General features: G+C 36.0%; 1 protein-coding gene across 6 annotated transcripts in view; it reads right to left on the reverse strand.

Annotated features, from left to right (window-relative positions):
• Positions 1 to 209: 209 nt before the first annotated feature.
• Ift88 (intraflagellar transport 88) overlaps positions 210 to 17,934 on the reverse strand; it is a 127,441-nt gene continuing 109,716 nt past the window's right edge. For 5 of the 6 annotated variants that reach the window (XM_021735480.3, XM_078015702.1, XM_005338617.4 and 2 more), the window contains 2 exons: positions 735 to 845; positions 210 to 494 (listed from right to left, as the gene is read on the reverse strand). In XM_021735480.3, the coding sequence (XP_021591155.1) occupies positions 373 to 494; positions 735 to 845 (233 nt within the window). In that variant the 3' untranslated portion in view covers positions 210 to 372. The remainder of the gene's footprint in view (positions 495 to 734; positions 846 to 17,934) is intronic. The other variant, XM_021735481.3, reaches the window with a different exon arrangement.

The following is a 17,934-nucleotide window of genomic DNA, read 5'->3' on the forward strand; positions in this document are numbered from 1 at the left end:
AGAGAGAGAGAGAGAGAATTTTTAATATTTATTTTTTAGTTCTCGGTGGACACAACATCTTTGTTGGTATGTGGTGCTGAGGATCAAACCCGGGCCGCACGCATGCCAGACGAGCGCGCTACCGCTTGAGCCACATCCCCAGCCCCCATAAAATATTCTTACTGTGATCAATGTTAACGAAAGGAAAGAAAGTCAATGACCTAAAGTACTAGTTTTACATGTTTTTATTCTTAAGTCCATACTCATATAGGTCAAATATACATAAAGTTTTAACAGTGTACAATATTAAGGTTTGGCTATTTAATCCAAGTTTAACATGAGTATTATCTTTTAAGGCAATTTCCTTTAATAAATAACATATTAAAGGGTATATTATTCTGGAAGCAAATCATCTCCTAATTCTTCATCAGCAAAATCATCTTCATCGATTCTTTTTTTGGCTGCAGTTTTTGGTCTTTCTATTTGAGGGCCAAGTGGATCCACATAGGAAGCATCTAGGTTTCAAAACAGATTGTACCATTAGAATAATATAGTAAAACAAAATAAATACGAACCCATTTAGTCTTAATTAAAACTGAACAACTCAGAGTGAACAGAAATGCTCTCCCAAGTCATTTTAAGTTTTGTCTATATGTAAAAATTTGTAGTAATCCCCAATTATACATTTGCCATCTCACCAGTCTTCTTAAGACCTGCTATCCTGTGGGAACTGAATGGGGAGTATCAGCACTTGCCTATTTCTTTGTTACTGCTACTTTCATAAGGTTCATTTGTCCCAGGTAAAGCTCTGAGTTTGGCATTGAGTCGTTCACCTTTACTACTGGCACTACTGTTCTGGCCACTATCTGAAAACACAAAAATAAAAATGCATTTGTTTAATAGGCTGAGAAAACAACACTACTTACGTATCTTAAAGAATATTTATTTGCCAAGAAACAGATTTTTTTCATCTGGAAGCCAACTTCTTAGAAATATAATTCTTGTTTAAAAGAATTTCTTGTGGGAAATCTATAATATATAAAACATCGCTTAACAGTAGTCTTTATATATATTCTTTCAAAGTGTGCTTAGTTATATAGGTTTCAATTTTACAGAAGTTGTATGAGAAGTTGAGAGATTACCCTGACTGGTATAACTTTCTATAGAAATAGCATCTGAATAAATAACAAACAAAAAGGTACAAGATGAGTACGAGCTTTATCATCAACCTTAAATCAAGGCTAGTGAGAGGCCCTAAAACTATAGCATATGAAAAATATCATTATAGGTTGATCAGTTGAGCTCAGGTGGCAGAGAACCTAGACCACACAATCACTTTCTTCAAACATTTACAGAAGGTTCATGTACATGATGATTAGGTATTCCCTATATAGTGGGATAGATTTTGGCTTAAATACAAGGAAAAATTTGAAAGGAATTATAGCTGCCCTACTATAGGATATAATCTATATCACTGAAGATTTCAGAGAGGTTTGAATACTAACACTAGTAGGAAATATTAGTAGTACTTTTTAACCTTTAATTCCTATTATTATGTTTTATAAAAGAACCACTCTTTCAGTGCCAGTTTTTAATTTCTTCTCCTGAAATTTTTTTCTACAGACCTTTTATTTGTTTTGCAGTGCTGAGGATTTTCTGCATGTAAAGCACATGTTCTACCACTGAGTTCCATCTTCAGCCCAATGAAGTCATCTTTTTCTATTTTGTAAGATTTACTTTTTTTTTTTTTGCGGGGGAGGAGGTCCTGGGGATTGAACCCATGGGTGCTTTACCAGTGAGCTACCATCCAATCTTTTTTTTTTTTTTTTTTTTTTAAGAGATAGGGTCTTGCTAAACTGCTGAGGTTTGCCAGCCATGCCCAGTAGTGCTGGCTATTGAGTCCAAAGCCCCAAGGATATTCCTCGCCTGAAAGCTTCACCTTTAATGAGAGTAGTCTATTCACTATTACTTAAAAAGTATACTTCATATTTTAGTTTATTAATATTATCTCTGGGAATAAATAAAAACAAGATGGGTCTTTAAAAATCCCCACTTTTGTATGTTTGTGTCACTGGGGATAAAACCTAGGGCTTTATACGTACTAGGCAAATGTTGTACCACTAAGCCATATCCCCACACCTAAAATCTCTACATAAAAGATTGGCCAATGGGCTGGGCGTAGTGATACATCCAGCTTGGAGGCTGAGACAGGAGGATCACAAGTTTAAAGGCAGTCTCAACAATGGTGAGGTACTAAGCAACTCAGTGAGACCCTGTCTCTAAATAAAAATACAAAAAAGTGCTGGGGATGTGCCCCAGTGGTTAAGCACCCCTGGGTTCAATCCATGGCACCAAGATAAATAAATAAACAAGCAAACAATAAATAAATAAATAAATAGAGTGGCCAATGGACCCCCCAATCATAACTCCTCTGAGTTCTTAACCAAAATATTATATTTCCCTTACTATTGATGTTACTGGAAAACAAAATCTGTTTTTTTAATATTTATTTTTTAGTTTTAGGTGGACACAATATATTTTTATGTGGTGTTGAGGATCGAACCCAGTGCCCCGCGCATGCCAGGGGAGTGCGCTACCGCTTGAGCCACATCCCCAGCCCAATAAAATCTTTTAATGCGTTGAAGGTGTTTATGCAAACTTTGGTATGCTTTTAATTATTTGTTTCTTTAATATTTTGTTAGAATAAAGTCAATTTTTTTCCCATCCTGAAGTGTATATGAGTCTTTTAAATTACCTAAGAAAGCTTAGGTCAAAACTTGAAAACCATTGCTCTGCCTGGGTATGATAGTGTAAGCCTGTAATCACAGCCAACTGGGAGGCTAAGGCAGGAGGATCACAAGTTTGAAGGCAGCCTCAGCAATTCAGCAAGATCCTGTTCCAAACAATAAATAAAAAGGGATTGTGGTATATCTCAGTGGTAGAGCACCTCTGAATTCAGTCCCTATACTATGAAACAAAACAAAACAAAACCAAATTACAACAAAACTCCCTACCTAGGCTGTGTGTGTGTGTGTGTGTGTATATATATATATATATATATATATATATATATATATATATTTCATTTTTCATATAAAAGTTAGCATTAAAACCTTGAAATTGGGGCTGGGGTTGTGGCTCAGTGGTTGAGCACTTGCCTAGCATTAGTGTGAGGCACTTCGTTCAATTCTCAGCACCACATATAAATAAATGAATAAAATAAAGGTACATCAACATCTAAAAAAATATTTAAAAACAAAAACAAAACCCAAAAACCCTGAAATTGCCCTCAGGCACCCAAAACCAAAACCTTTCTGAAAGGTTCACAACTTTCAGAAAGGTTTTGGTTTTGATTCACAACTTGAAGAACCTAAATCCTGTGGAAGAATAAAATAAAATCTGACCTCCTTTGAAAAACTTCACTTGTCCAAGTGAAAAAAATCAAATCAAATACTTTTTTTTTTCTTTTGAGATGGGGGTCTCACTGTGTTGTGCGGGCAAAGTGATTTTCCTGCCTCAGCCTCCCAAGTAACTGGGTCTGCAGGTGTGTGCTACCACACCTAGCCCATTAATACAATTCTAAAAATTTTTCATTATAAACACTGGTGGTGGTATATTGTGAATGCTGTCTTTTTATTATTTTAAATAAACTCTCATGGAGTAATAATGCCATGCATGGTATAAAAGAATCAGGAGTATTTGTAAGCCTGGATGATTTTGTTTTTGGTACTGGGGATTGAACCCAGGGACACATTACCACTGAGCTATATATTCAGTGCTTTTTGTTTTTATTTTGAGATAGGGTCTTGCTAAATTGCTGAGGGACTGGCTAAGTTGCCCAGGTTGGTCTCAAATTTGCAATTCCCCTGCCTCAGTCTTCCAAGTCAATGGGATTACAGATGGGTGCCGTTGTGATCAAGCTGGTGGGTTTTATGCTTAAATAATAAAGTGATAACATTTTGTAAATTATATTCATTTCACTATAGCAATAAATAACAATTACTACTTCCTGGAGGGAAATAATATAATAAGTATGTTAATATAATAAGAAAATATAATAATATAATAAGAAAATAAAAATTTGGCAATCAGTTTATTTGAACTTTCAATTGTTTAACACTAAAACTTCAAATGGGTCTTTTATTTATTTTGTAGAATGAAAATCTTAGCATTCTAGAAATTAGAGTAAAAAGGAATCTGGAACTTATCTATGAAGAAAAGAATACCTGTATGAAATAAACAAAATTAAATATATTAATTGCTTATAATTACATATGAAAAAGCAAAGAGTGGGAAAACATAAAACTAAAATTATACAAAATATCACACACATATTTATATATTTTTATAATGTAAAAATAAAAAGAGGGCTGGGGATGTGGCTCAAGTGGTAGTGCGCTCATCTAGCATGTGTGAGGCACTGAGTTCGATTTTCAGCACCACAAAAAATGAAATAAAGATACTGTGTCTACCCAAAACTAAAAAATAAAAAAATAATTAAATAAAATAAAAAAATAAAAATAAAAGAACTGGCTGGGTGCACATGTCTGTAATCCCAGTGGCTCAGGAAGCTGAGACAGGAGGATGGCAATTTCAAAGCCAGCCTCAGCAATGGTGAGGCACTAAGCTAAGCAACTCAATAAGACCCTGTCTCTATATAAAATACAAAATAGGGTTGCAGATGTGGCTCAGTGGTCGAGCGCCCCTGAGTTCAATCCCTGCTACAAAACAAACAAACAAATAAATAAAAGAACCATAACTATAATTTAAGTCCAAAAAGGCTCACACTAAGATACACTATAATCAAATAGTCAAAAGTCAAAGACAAAGTGAATCTTAAAAGCAGCAAAGAAAAGTGACTTGTCACCTATAAGGAAACTTCTGTAAAACTACCAGTAGATTTCTCAAAAGAAACATTACAGGCCAGCAGTTAGTGGATGATGTTTTCAAAGCATTGAAAGTGGGGGTTGGTGATATAGCTCACTCTGTAGAGTGCTTGCCTCACATGTACAAGGCCCTGGGTTCAATCCCTAGCACCACAAAAAAAAACCCAAAAACAAAACCACTATTAAAGATCTTAACACCTTTTGGATAAACAAAGGCTGAGGGAGTTTATCACCACTAGATATGCCTAACAAAAATTATTAAAGAAAGTCCTTAAAGTTGGTGTGAAAGGATACTAGATAGCAACATAAAAGCCTATGAAAATATAAAGCTCTGTGATAAAGGTACCTAGAAAGACAAATACAGAATGATGAAATACTGTCATAATGGTGCAGAAATGATTTTTAATTCATGTACAGAATTTAAAAGATAAAAGTATAAAAATACTATGAAACTATGTTATAGATAAAAAAACAAAATATATATAACCTGTGATATCAATAACAAAATGGGGGGGATATAAAGGAGTAGAGATTTATATGCAATTAAAATTAAATTGATATCAGTTAAAAATATTGTTCTATTCTATACAACATCTGTAAATACTACAGAAAAAAATGCATACAGATGGATGGTAGCACAAAAGAAAATGAGAATACCAGGCATAATGGCACAAACCCAGGAAGCTGAGGCAGGAGAAACACAGGTTCAAGGCCAGCGTGGGCACTTAGTGAGACCCTGTCTCAAAAGAAAAATGAAGAAAAAGGTTGAGTGGGTGGGCTGGGGATTTAGCTTTGTGCTTAAATGTGAAGACCTCAGTTTAATTCCCAAGTACTGCAACAACAACAAAAAGAAGAAGAAAAGAAAGAAAGGAATCAAATCTTGTCACTACAAAAACTCAATAAAGCACAAAAGAAAGCAGAAATAGAGTAAAATTTGTGTAAAATAGCTATAAGTCACATAAAAACAATTAACACAATGGCATCATCAGTTCTTCACTACCACCAATTATTTTAAATAAAAATTAGTTAAATCCCGCAATCTAAAGATATAAATGGGTGAATGGATACAACAAAACACAACAAAAACAATAAAACTAAGATTCAATTATATGCAGATAATTTTAAAGATGTCATAAAGAAGTGTTAGAACTAGCTGGGCTGTAATCCTGTAAACCTGTAATCCCAGTGACTCAGGAGGTGAGGCAGAAGGATTGCAAGTTTTAGGATAACCTCAGCAATTTAGCAAGACTCCAAACAACTTACTGAGATCCTGACTCAAAATAAAAAAATAAGAAGGGCTGGGAATGTAGTTTAGTGGTAAAGTGCCCCTGGACTAAATCCCCAGTACCAAAACCAAAAACCAAATAAACAAACAAACAAATAAATAAATAAATAAAATTACAATTAAATTAAAAAAATTGTTAGAACTAATAAGTTTCACAAAGTTGGATATACAAAATTAACCCACAAAAATCATTTGTATATCTATACACTAACAAATAATGAATAATTTGAAAATGAAAGTAATAAAAAGAATTCCATTTATAATAGCATCAAAAATAATAAAATATTTAGGAAGAAAGCAAAGAGGTGAAAGACACATATACCACAATCTATTACTTAAAAGAAATTAAAGGTGACAAATGGTAAGAAAGTTAGTGTCATGGATTGGAAGATTTTATATTGTTAAAATATTCATACCACCCAAAGAAATCTGGAGATTGAATGCAATTCCAATCACCATTGCAATGATACCTTGTCCAGAAAGAGAAAAAAACCCATCCTGAAATTCACATGGACTCTCAAAAGACACATAGTCAAAATCATCTTTGAGAAAAAGGAAAAAAAGCTACAATGCTATAGCAATCAAAATAGTATGGTATTGGCATAAACACAAATATACAGACAAAGGGAACAGAATAGAAAGCCTAGAAATAAATCCTCTTGTATATGGTCAAATGATTTTTGAAAAGGATGCCAAAAGGGTACACAGTGGAAAAAGGATAGTCTCATTAGCAGCCAATGCTGGGAAAACTGTATATCCAAATGCAAAAGAATGAGGCTAGAGCCTTACCTTACACTATATATGAAAATTAATAAAAAGTAGCAAAGGCCTTGCCAAGTGTTGTGGTGTGCACCTGTAATTCCAGTGATCTGGGAGCCTGAGGCAGGAGGATCTTTCCAGGCCAGCCTCACAATTTAGCAAGATCCTGTCTCAAATTAAAAAAAGACTGGGATGTAGTTCAGATTTAGTGGCAAAACCAACATCAAAATCTAGGTTTTTCTATCAATGTTTTTTTTTAAAATGTAACTTAAGATGTATACTTGTGTTAGTCCTACCAAAAGTTAAGTAAAGCTGGAGGCTGTAAAGTAAAGGTGCTTATGAGAGTGCCTAATATTTAAATATCACAAAGGACTCTAGAGATACAAGCTTGTCCTGCATTTCAGAGACTGGTTAAAATACTAATTGTTTTCATATTGATTGTTTAACAAAAAAGTAATGCTTTGCTGTCTTGTTTATTGTTGTCCTAGCTTAAACCTTGCCCTATTTATACCTTGTCCAGTCACCTTCCAGCTGCCACCATGGACCTTTGTACTGCTGTGATGCTGAATATCCTTAATTGTCTATACCCCACCTGAGAGAAAACAAGGACTTGGGGTCACTTCCCCACAACTTGGCCCTCTCTCAGCAGGAAATAACTTAGAGATGTTGTCACCCACTTTTCCATCCCTTTGCCTTCTGAATATAGCCCCCATTGCTCTAAGGTTTATTTTTTCTTTCTTCTCCCTTCTCCCCCTTCCCTAACAAGATTAAGAAGACACTGTTATCTTTTCTTCTCCTAGTTAACTGCCCTTGAACACATCCACCACAGGAAGGAGATGCCTATTGAGGATCTGGGAAGTGAATGTCTCCAAAATTAACAAGTGAATCCTAACACACCATCAGGGTGCCCTGATGTGTGTAAAGTGTAGCACATGGACATTTCTCATATTTATTTTCCTACATGCTGTTTCAAGCTCAGCAGTGGTTGACCCTATGAAATGTGATTGTCTTAGTAATGAAAATTAAACATCCAAAGGGAACTCACAATCTCTACACAGCCCATTGTTCTCCCATCTCCAGAATAGCCTGGATCCCTTTGTTTTATAGGCAAATCTGCTATCTTGAGGCTTGGGATAAATCTCCCAAAATTTCTACTTGGTGGCAGCCTACATCCTACCTTAGTCAATGTTTTTACAAGGCAACTCATACTAAGAAGGCAAACTATTTACAATATTTTAGTGTTACAGTTGTTTTTTTTTCTCTTCTGGAATAGGGATTGAACCCAGTGGTGCTCTACCACTGTGCTACAAGCCCTGTCCTTTTCATTTTTTATCTTGAGTTAGGGTCTTGTTAAGTGGCTGAGGCTGTTCTCAAACTTGCTATCCTCGTGTCTCAGTCTCCTGAGTCACTAGGATTACAGGTATGTGCCAACATGTCTGGCTAGTGTTACAATTTTTAAATATATATATTTTGGTGAGAACATGAGTTTTACAACATAGGGTCTACTCACAGAGCAAATTAAGTAAGGCTAAGGGGTTTAACTACATAAACTTCTACTACATATTCTCCTCAACATAAATTCAGTTTTCAAGGGAATATAGTCTTATTTAGAAAGAGTGTGGTAAGGGGCATGAAAATTATTTAGAGTAATAGATAAATTTAAGACAAAAAACTGTTCAGAGAAGATAAAATGTAAAGCATTTAATTTCTGTTAGTTTTCTACACTGTTAGATTAGAGATTTTTTTTTTTTTTCCCAGGGCCAAGGACTGAACTCAGGGCCTTATGTGTGCTAGGCCAGAAGTTTGCTATTGAGCTAAATCCTCAAGCCCTAAAGCAGAGTTTTCTTTTTTCTAAAATCAGATTTGTTCTTGCTCAGTAACTTATCTGTTCTACACTTGGCAGAGGCACTGTCTTTGAAGACTTTATAATCTGTGGGTGACTTTACCTTAAACATTTACTATAATTTCCATGGTGTCACACCTGTAACACATTTTAAAGATACAATAAAATTATATGCAGTTCTTGCATTTTTCTTATTTTATTGATTTCTGTACACTTTTCAGTAAACATTTTTATTTAGAGAAAAGTAAAAAGTAAACCATATTGTGCAATTACTACAATTCATTACATTTTAGTTGCAAGTAAGATTGTTTCTCAGAAGTTACATCATCTCTGGAAGTTATGTTAAGTGATCCAAGGCTATGGAGCTCCTAATGGCATCATAATCTCCCTTAAAGATGGGCCAAGGAAGCCTGATGTCAGATCTCACCCCAAGGAAGGACAAGGGGGCCTGTAGTAACTGCCAATGGATGATGCAACTGTAGAGAACATAAGTGCACTTGGAATTATTTCCAGTTATATATTTAGTACATTCACAGCATTTTCTACCATAAATAATGTGATTGATATGTATGTATGCAACTCTTAATCTGAATCTGATTTACTTACTTTATTTTTTATAGTACTGGGGATTGAACCCAGGGGTGCTTTCCAATGAGCCATACCCCTGGGTCCCTCTTATTTTTTATTCTCAGACATGGTCTTTCTGACCTCTAACTTGTGATCCTTCTGTCTCAGCCTCCTGAGCAGCTGGGATCACATGATTATTTCTTTAGAACAAGTTCCTATCAAAAGATATGGACACTTTAAAGGTCTTGATGAATATTAACAAACATCCCCAGCAGAGTATATCATCCCGAATGGCAGACTTCAGTTTATGTTTATAAAGAACGTGTATTTTCATCTTATCCTTGCTATCTTGAGTTATTTAAAAAAATTGCTAATTTTATAGGTTAGTTTGCATTTCTTTTAATTTTCAGTGAGACTGCACATTTCACCACTATGAATAAGAGGACAGTTTATACCTTCTTCTCTACCTCCCTGCAACCTATTCATTTCTTAAATCATTGGAGCCTGATTGTTGCCTCTGACTATGGACTGAGCATGGCTTTTTTTAGGGTTAGCAATAATATCTTGAAAAATCCACTTGTCCTTCTTAGTCCTTCAATACATGTCTAACATTTCCCCCAACCCTTGAGGTAGGCAGTCTATCCACTATCTCCTATCAGTTTCTTATTTTTTTAAAAAATATTTATTCTTAAATTTTAGGTGGACACAATATCTTTATTTTACATTTATGTGGTACTGAGGATCGAACCCAGTGCCCCGTGCATGCTAGGCGAGCACTCTACCACTGAGCCACAACCCCAGCCTCAGTTTCTTATTTTTTGAAAGTACTTTTTAAAATAAAACTTTCTAAAAAATTCTACCTGTTCCTCTGAATGTTCAATTATAAACATAATTGTTCTTACACTTTCAAATCAATTCTTAAAGAATTCTCTCTTGATAAATTCTGATTTCAGTATTCATTAGATATTTCAAAATAAAATTTTTGGTAAGGAAGGGCTGGGGTTGTGGCTCAGTGGCAGAGCGCTTGCCTAGCATGTATGAAGCACTGGGTTCGATTCTCAACAACACATGTCAATAAGTAAAATAAAGGTCTATTAACAACTAAAACAAAATCAGTAAGGAAGATACACTGTCATTCCAAAAGTATAAAGAAATTTTGTTTCTATCTAGAAATGTTGAAAGCAAATAAAAGCAACTTTGAGATCTTCAGCATGAATCTATTGTCTAATTTATTTCTAGGTACTCTGTAGTCTTATTTGCAAAATGACTTATCCTCTTGTTATAAGAAAGATGATCTTCCTTTGCTTCTGACCCCTTCTCAAATTAAGGGGCAGTACACCGATATACCCTCCCCCCCATCTTAGAAATTGACAGTCCCATCAGCTCTGATGATGATATTCTCATATAATTTTACGAGGACCATTGCTTGGACCTAGTCTTAATACAAGAATTTCAGTTCATTCTTACATTTTACAAACTGATTCTCAGTTTGACTTTACCCTTCACTCTTCTACTATCCAAATTATATTATTAACAACAGAAGAGCTAACAGGGATATATCAAAATTGGAAAAGCTGACCCTGATGGCAACATCAGGTGAGGAGAGGGAGACTGAGGGATTCAGTGAAGATGTAAAAAAAGGAGGAAACTAATTTATTATATTTTTATTACACTTTAATTTTATTTTTCCTTTTTGTAGTACTGGGGATTGTTCCCGGGGGCTACCAGTAAGTTATAATGTCAGCCCTTTTTAAATTTCTTTGAGACAGGGTCTCACAAAGTTGCTGAAGCTGGCCGTAAAATTGTGATCCTCTTGCTGCAGCCTCCTAAGTAGCTGGGATTACAAGTGTGCACCACCACGCCTGTCTATATTTTGCATATTAAGTGCTTAATTTGATACTTGGCATATAAGAAATGGGTGAAGCTAAAGGATACTAATTTACTGAACACTTACTGGGGTTAGAAACTTGATAAATGCTTATTTGTTGATGGAAAGGCAGAAAGGTAGGAAGGGAAAAAAGAAGGAAGAACTGATAAAATGTGTGTATTTGGGTATATGTGCATGCATACACACACATATATAATATGTGTGTGCTGTGTATATTTTATATATAACAGATAAATATATAAAAATATTAAAAGGGGCTGGTATGCATGTATATATAGAAATACACACATTCACAGATTTGTAAAATTTTTAAAATTTAAGAAAAATTTGTAAAATTTTTAGATTGAATTTCTGTGCTTTAGTAATTTGCCTCTGGTACTCAAGAAATGATTTACAAACATTTTGGCTAGCAAGGTTATTGAACAGATAGTTTTTAAAATTACTGATTTGGAAAGATGACTAACACTTATTTTTATAGTTAATTTCTATTATTTTTGTTAAAAAAATTATAGTACAGTAAGCTAGAGGTGCATTTGTTTACATGTACTTTCATGTATGGATAAACATGACCTAGCAGTGGCAGGAAAAACACTGAGAATAACAAACTCAAGGCCACACATCCAATAGCTGTAAGAAGATGGACACTAGCATTAGGATGGGTGTTAGTATTTCTGGCACTGCTCATGTGCTCCTTTGTCAAATAGAAATCAAAGTGTCCACAATGACCCTTACTGAGAGTTTGCTTATGTTGAGAATTATTTTAAGAGCTTTCCCTGTATTAACCCATTTTCTTCGCTTATTGGGTAGGTCCCATTTTCAGTCTCATTTTGTTGTCCAAGGTCCCTTTAGATGTGGTGAGTTGACAAAGGTGGTCCATGGATACTGAATGAATACCAAAACTAAGGAATCGATCAGAGTGACCTCGAAGTCAGGGAACAGGCTAAGGGGTCAGAGGAAAGAACATGTTCTGTTGAAGATATAAACCCACATACACCATTGTTATATTGCTGGTAAGAGAATTTCACAGATACAGAACCTTAGTGTTCAAACTATACACCTCATTAGAAGGTGGAACCAGTGCTTTGATCACAAGGATAATTTCTAGGTCCAATCTCTCCCTATCATTCATGGAGAGTGGTTTAGAGTAGGGTTTACCAAACTATAATTGGAGCCTCTCCTATTTTTGTACATATAGTGAGCTAAGAATGGTTTATACGTTTTTAAATAATTAAGGAAAAAGCAAAGATTTCGTGACACTTGAAAATTAAATGACATTCAAATTACTACCATGCCAGTTCACTTACATACTGTTTATAGCTGCTTCCATGATACAAAAGCAGAATGGGATTGTCTCTACAGAACCATGGCCTTCACGCCTAAACTATCTGACCCTTAACAGAACAAGTCTGCCGCCTCTGAGAGAATCACCAAATCCAAAAGCAGGGGAAACCCTGGCAAAGCAGACCAACAAGACATACTAGCACACACAAATTTCTTCTTGGCTATAACTATAGTGACTCTAACTATAACTTGCTACAGTGATGTAACTATCTTTTTTTTTTTTTTTAAAGAGAGAGTGAGAGAGGAGGGAGAGAGAGAGATTGAGAGAGAGAGAGAGAGAGAGAGAATTTTTAATATTTATTTTTTAGTTCTCGGCGGACACAACATCTTTGTTGGTATGTGGTGCTGAGGTTCGAACCCGGGCCGCACGCATGCCAGGCGAGTGCGCTACTGCTTGAGCCACATCCCCAGCCCAGATGTAACTATCTTTTAATACCTATTTCTAAGTAGGCTTCCTTTTTGATACATACATGCTGCAAAGTAGTCAGATACTAGGGTATTCAGAAAAAAACTATGATCTAGACTTCTCGGATAAAGGGGTGCACAAGTTGATATTAGGAGAAATGATAGCACCCAGCACCAAAACCTCAAGACTCTCTCCTTCACATGCATGCTAATTCCTGTCTCTCTGCGATTAGCTTTACAGGCACCTTCTCAGAGTGACTGTTCCTTGACAATAATTTCTGTGTCTTATCATCCCCAGTAGACATGGGACATGACTTCTTCACTCTCTTGTGAAGCAACTATCAAGATCCAGCAAAACTGTGGGAATGTTTTCTACTCAAAGAACCTGCTCACACTTGTACTATACTCTTAAAATAAAACTAGGTTACAATGTACTTTATAAAAGATATGTTGCTCAAAAAGTTGACTGTAAAGTGAATTTCTGTTCACTGAGTCATAATATTCTGATTTTCATTATAACATTATTTTCAGTGTAAAACTGATATATTTTCATAGGAAGAATTCACATCTAAGACATCTTAAAAATCACACTCAAAAATGAAGCAAACCATTAAAGAAGCACACAAGCAAAAACAATATAAAATGAAACCTTAATAACACAGCACTTGAAATAAGTCACAAAAATGCCACCATCATGCCAAGATAGAAAATGCTTTACAAGGAGACATTCTTGCATCTTGAGGACATATACACATGAGAAGCAGATGTGTTCAGTGGATTTCCCAGGCCTTTAAAAGTAGCTGTCAAAACAGGTGGGAACAGGGTTATTCTCCACCTCAGTACATCCATGGAAAACATAAAACACTGTTGGTTATTGAGACTCTGAAATTGTAGAATATAGTTCTTATTTTGGATGTTGAATTTCATTGTGGCTCAACTTAACTTTTTTTTTTCTGGGTGGATTCATGCTTGACACTAAGTTGCTAAAATCTGACCCCCAAACTCTGCTTTTGAAAGAACAATGCATTTTTACTTCAAGTAGTTAAAATGAGTGATAGTGTCAAGGTGTAAGGTCACAGGCTGGGTGACTAAAGATATCACACACTGGAAATCTGACTGAGGTGGTAAAAGCAGTAGCCACCTTTTTATGTACTCTGTCCCATTGAATCTTGGCATTATTTTACTCCTAGAGTATGGTTTTCCCATTTAGGTCCTGGGATCAGCAGAAGCAGCACTGCTAGGAACTAGTTAAACATGATACTCCTCAGCTCCAGCATTCTGCCTAACAGGTCTTCCAGGTGATTATAAATCTGAGAACCACTGAGGATGTAGGCAGGTATGGTTCATTAAACAAATCAATAGAAAAAAAATAAGGCCTCAGTGAAATTAGTCTGATTTACATACACAGAAACAAAAATTCCCCCATAATTTTCAAGGGCTCTTAAGTACTTCATAAATAGCTATATTTAAAAAATCAACAATTCTTATATATGAATTAAAGTCTAGATTGGTCCTTTCCTTAGGCAAAACTTTGAAAATCTAGTTGGAGTTACTGCATTTAACATATTAAATTAGCTTAAGACAGGCCTCATGTGGATTCGCATTAAAAATTCTCTCCCCCAATCTGATCTGTGACTAACTCAGACAAAGGACCAAGTATTTCCATGTTAAGGTATAAAGGTGCATCTCTAGGTTTCAAAAGTTAGAGGTAGAAGATGGTGAAATGGGGCTCCCTTTCCCTACAAGTTGGGAGTGGGGATTCCTAAATGTGTTCCCCACTTAGTGCCTGGAGGCAGGGTGCAGCCACAGTAGGCTATAGGATGCTCTGGGAGGGATTCCCAAGGCAAAAGGAGGAAGTAGGGAGAGAGGCAGCCATAGCCTGGTTTATTCCAACTTTAAGGCCAGGGCTGACGTTGGGGTAGCCTGTGCTTAGAATAAGAGAAAGGGAGACAGAAATGTATCCTGAACAAGTGTCAGGATGGAACCAGGGATGCCAGACAGAGGTTTTCAAATCAACTGCAGGATGAGTGAGGAGGTCTATGGTGACGTACTTTAAGTGTCAGGAAATAAGGAACAAAAAGGCAAACAGTAGGATGAAAAAAATAAAAATAAAAATAAAAAAAACAAGCACTTGGGAAGGGACTGTTCTTAAACTTGTGCCAAGAGAATCAAGCCTGTTTGGAAAATGCCTCAGGAGCACAGAGTTTCTTCTTGGAAATGTCTCATGTGAGAAGAAAGCTTACTGTGCATTAGGACTATTTGTGTTACACTGAAACAGACTGGATGGGAAGAAGGAAAATTGGTTGAATTTGATACAACAGCAATGGAGAGGACAGGGAAGGAGGCAATTGTCTTTTTTTAAAAAATTTTTTTCTAAGTTGTAGTTGGACAGAATATCTTTATTTTATTTATTTATTTTTATGTGGTGCTGAGGATCGAATCCAGCACCTTGCACGTGCTAGGTGAGTGCTTTAGACTGAGCCACAATCCCAGCCCCAGGAGGTAATTTTGAACAGAAAGGCCTTTATTCTCTTGCACAAAGGTATCATACTGGGGCTAGTGTCTCTTCTTCTCTGAACCCCTAACTGTGGAGGAGCTGAGGCCCAGGTGAAGTCCTCTCCTTTAGATCCGAGGCACCATATGATTTAAAGAATGTTATGGAAAGACCACCAGGGAGGCTGAATGATTTTTGATGTCAGAGGATCTGGACTTCAGTGGCCTCAAGGTGCTTTGATCATCTGATGTTTCCAACGATAGATGTTGGAATATTCCTGGTGAGATTTTTCTTGCAGTGGGATTCTACCTACCCTCCTCTGGGTTGGGGAGCAATCTATGGCTATGCTTAGAAGGTACTGAGATTTCTGAGGCAGGTTTTCAGAATGAACAATCTGGGAGGCTCAGACTCAGGCTTAGCAGAGAGGTTCTATAAGCCTTCAGATTACCAGGGAAGGCTCTGGGGACTTAACGTAAGGTTGCTTGCTGATGTTAGGAAGGAAGTGGTTGGTTATTCTGAACTTAAAATTTGCAGAGGGAAGTACAGGGTCCTCAGAGGATGGTGAAGCTGGTCTAGAATTTTAATACATAATTATTACTTCCCTAAGAGTTACTCATGGCAATTATTCCTTAAAGGGACACTCAATTTTTCAAGAACATTTACATCACATATTTCTTGCTTCCTATAAGCAAGCAGCATCAAGTTGGTTTGGTGAGCCTTCAAGTTTTTTAACTGGGGCACAATGCCTTTGTCTGCTGACTTCTTGGATGCTAATAACATTTTTGATATAAATCCACAATCCCTCATCTACAACTCCAAATTCCAAAGAGCTGCTCTGAAAGTCAGGATTTCAGGTGGCAATATTGAACTTCTTGGACATAAATCTTGATCTGAAGGTATTTACAGTTTTATTTATCCTTAGTGTAAATATTCATATATGAACATTCATATTTAATAAGAAATACTGGGTTTGACTATGAAGTGCTAATGAGCTGTTATCATTTTCCTACACTCCAAACATTCTGAACTCCACCACGAGCGTGACCCTAAATAATTTGGATGAGAAGCTGTGGAGCTGTATAGCTGTCTCTAGATATTAAGAACTACTGGGTCAGATCTCTCAGACCCAAAACTTAGCTCACCCTAACTCAAGATGGTCAAATGGTTTCATTAAAGCAGAAATTATGGGAAGAAACTTTGGCAGAAGTAAGGAGATATCTGGATACAGAGGACATCAAGGAGAGAGCAGCTTCTGTCAGGATTGACGGAGGCTAAGAAGGTAGGAATACTGCTCCTTGATGTGGCAGGCTGCCTTTCATGCTCTTGGGACCCAGGCTCAATGCTGTTTCTACTCATTTTTCTAGCTCTGAGTCACAGGTTCTCTGGCCCAAGGGCAAACATGCCAGGGGCAGGAAATTTAGTTGGAGAAGCTGGATTGGCCAATGGGGAATCAAGCACTTTGGCTACAACTAGATGCCACTGATGCTGTAAGTGCCTGAATATACCTGGAAAAGCAGAGCTCTAATTCAAGAAGCAATTTCCATTCTAACTGCAGTTTCTATCACATGTGCATTTCTTTACCATGGCAGCACAGGTAGCAGAATTAGAAACTTATATATTTATCTTTACAAATAGGTTCTAATTTCCTTGCATGCAGGGACCCTTTCTGTTTGACCCTAGGTTGTTGACAGTTAGTATGATTTCTTGTACACAGCATGATTCCTGTAAATGTTGTGAATGAATTCAAGGATGAGCTAATACAATAATTACATTTTTCTTTCATCTACTCCTAGATCACAGACAACTATGACAGAATGTAACTGGGTAGTTACATGAAGTTGGGTTGCATATGCAAGACAGTGCTAAGTATGGATAGGAGAGAATGTAGGTATATTTATGCTTCCCAATTTGGTATTTATTTTTTGAATTAGCTTCTTTAAAAACCACCAAATTTCTACTAAGTTTAACTTCCACTACCTTCCTGAAGTACAAATAATGTATATATATATTTTGATAGGAAAAATGATAGAAAACTTAATAAAACTTACTAAGAAAGGATGTCACAAGGAGTCAAAGAGTCAAGAAATTTTATTTTTAAATGCCAAGAACTTTAGAAATCATCTAAAATATATAGTACTTACACAATTGTGCTAAAAACATATACATATGCTGTCATGATCAAGACTGAAACTTGAACCATGTCTCCTAATTCCTCAATTGGCACTGGATCTATATCAAGTCAGACTAAAGATCTGGGGCTATTTGCATTCTGTAAAATCATCTTACTTCTCATGGTACTTCCTTCAAATGGAAATTTTAAATATGTAACACAGTAAAACCTCATTTGTATGCCCATCTATGATAATCTGTCCAGTTTGAACTCATTAGTCAATTAGCAGAAATAAATGTGTTGTTTAAGAACTAAAATGAAACATTTATAAATATTCACATACATACCAGAATGACTATTTACCAGATTAGAATATG

Source organism: Ictidomys tridecemlineatus, chromosome 6, assembly GCF_052094955.1.
Source record: "Ictidomys tridecemlineatus isolate mIctTri1 chromosome 6, mIctTri1.hap1, whole genome shotgun sequence".
NCBI classification, from domain to species: domain Eukaryota; kingdom Metazoa; phylum Chordata; class Mammalia; order Rodentia; family Sciuridae; genus Ictidomys; species Ictidomys tridecemlineatus.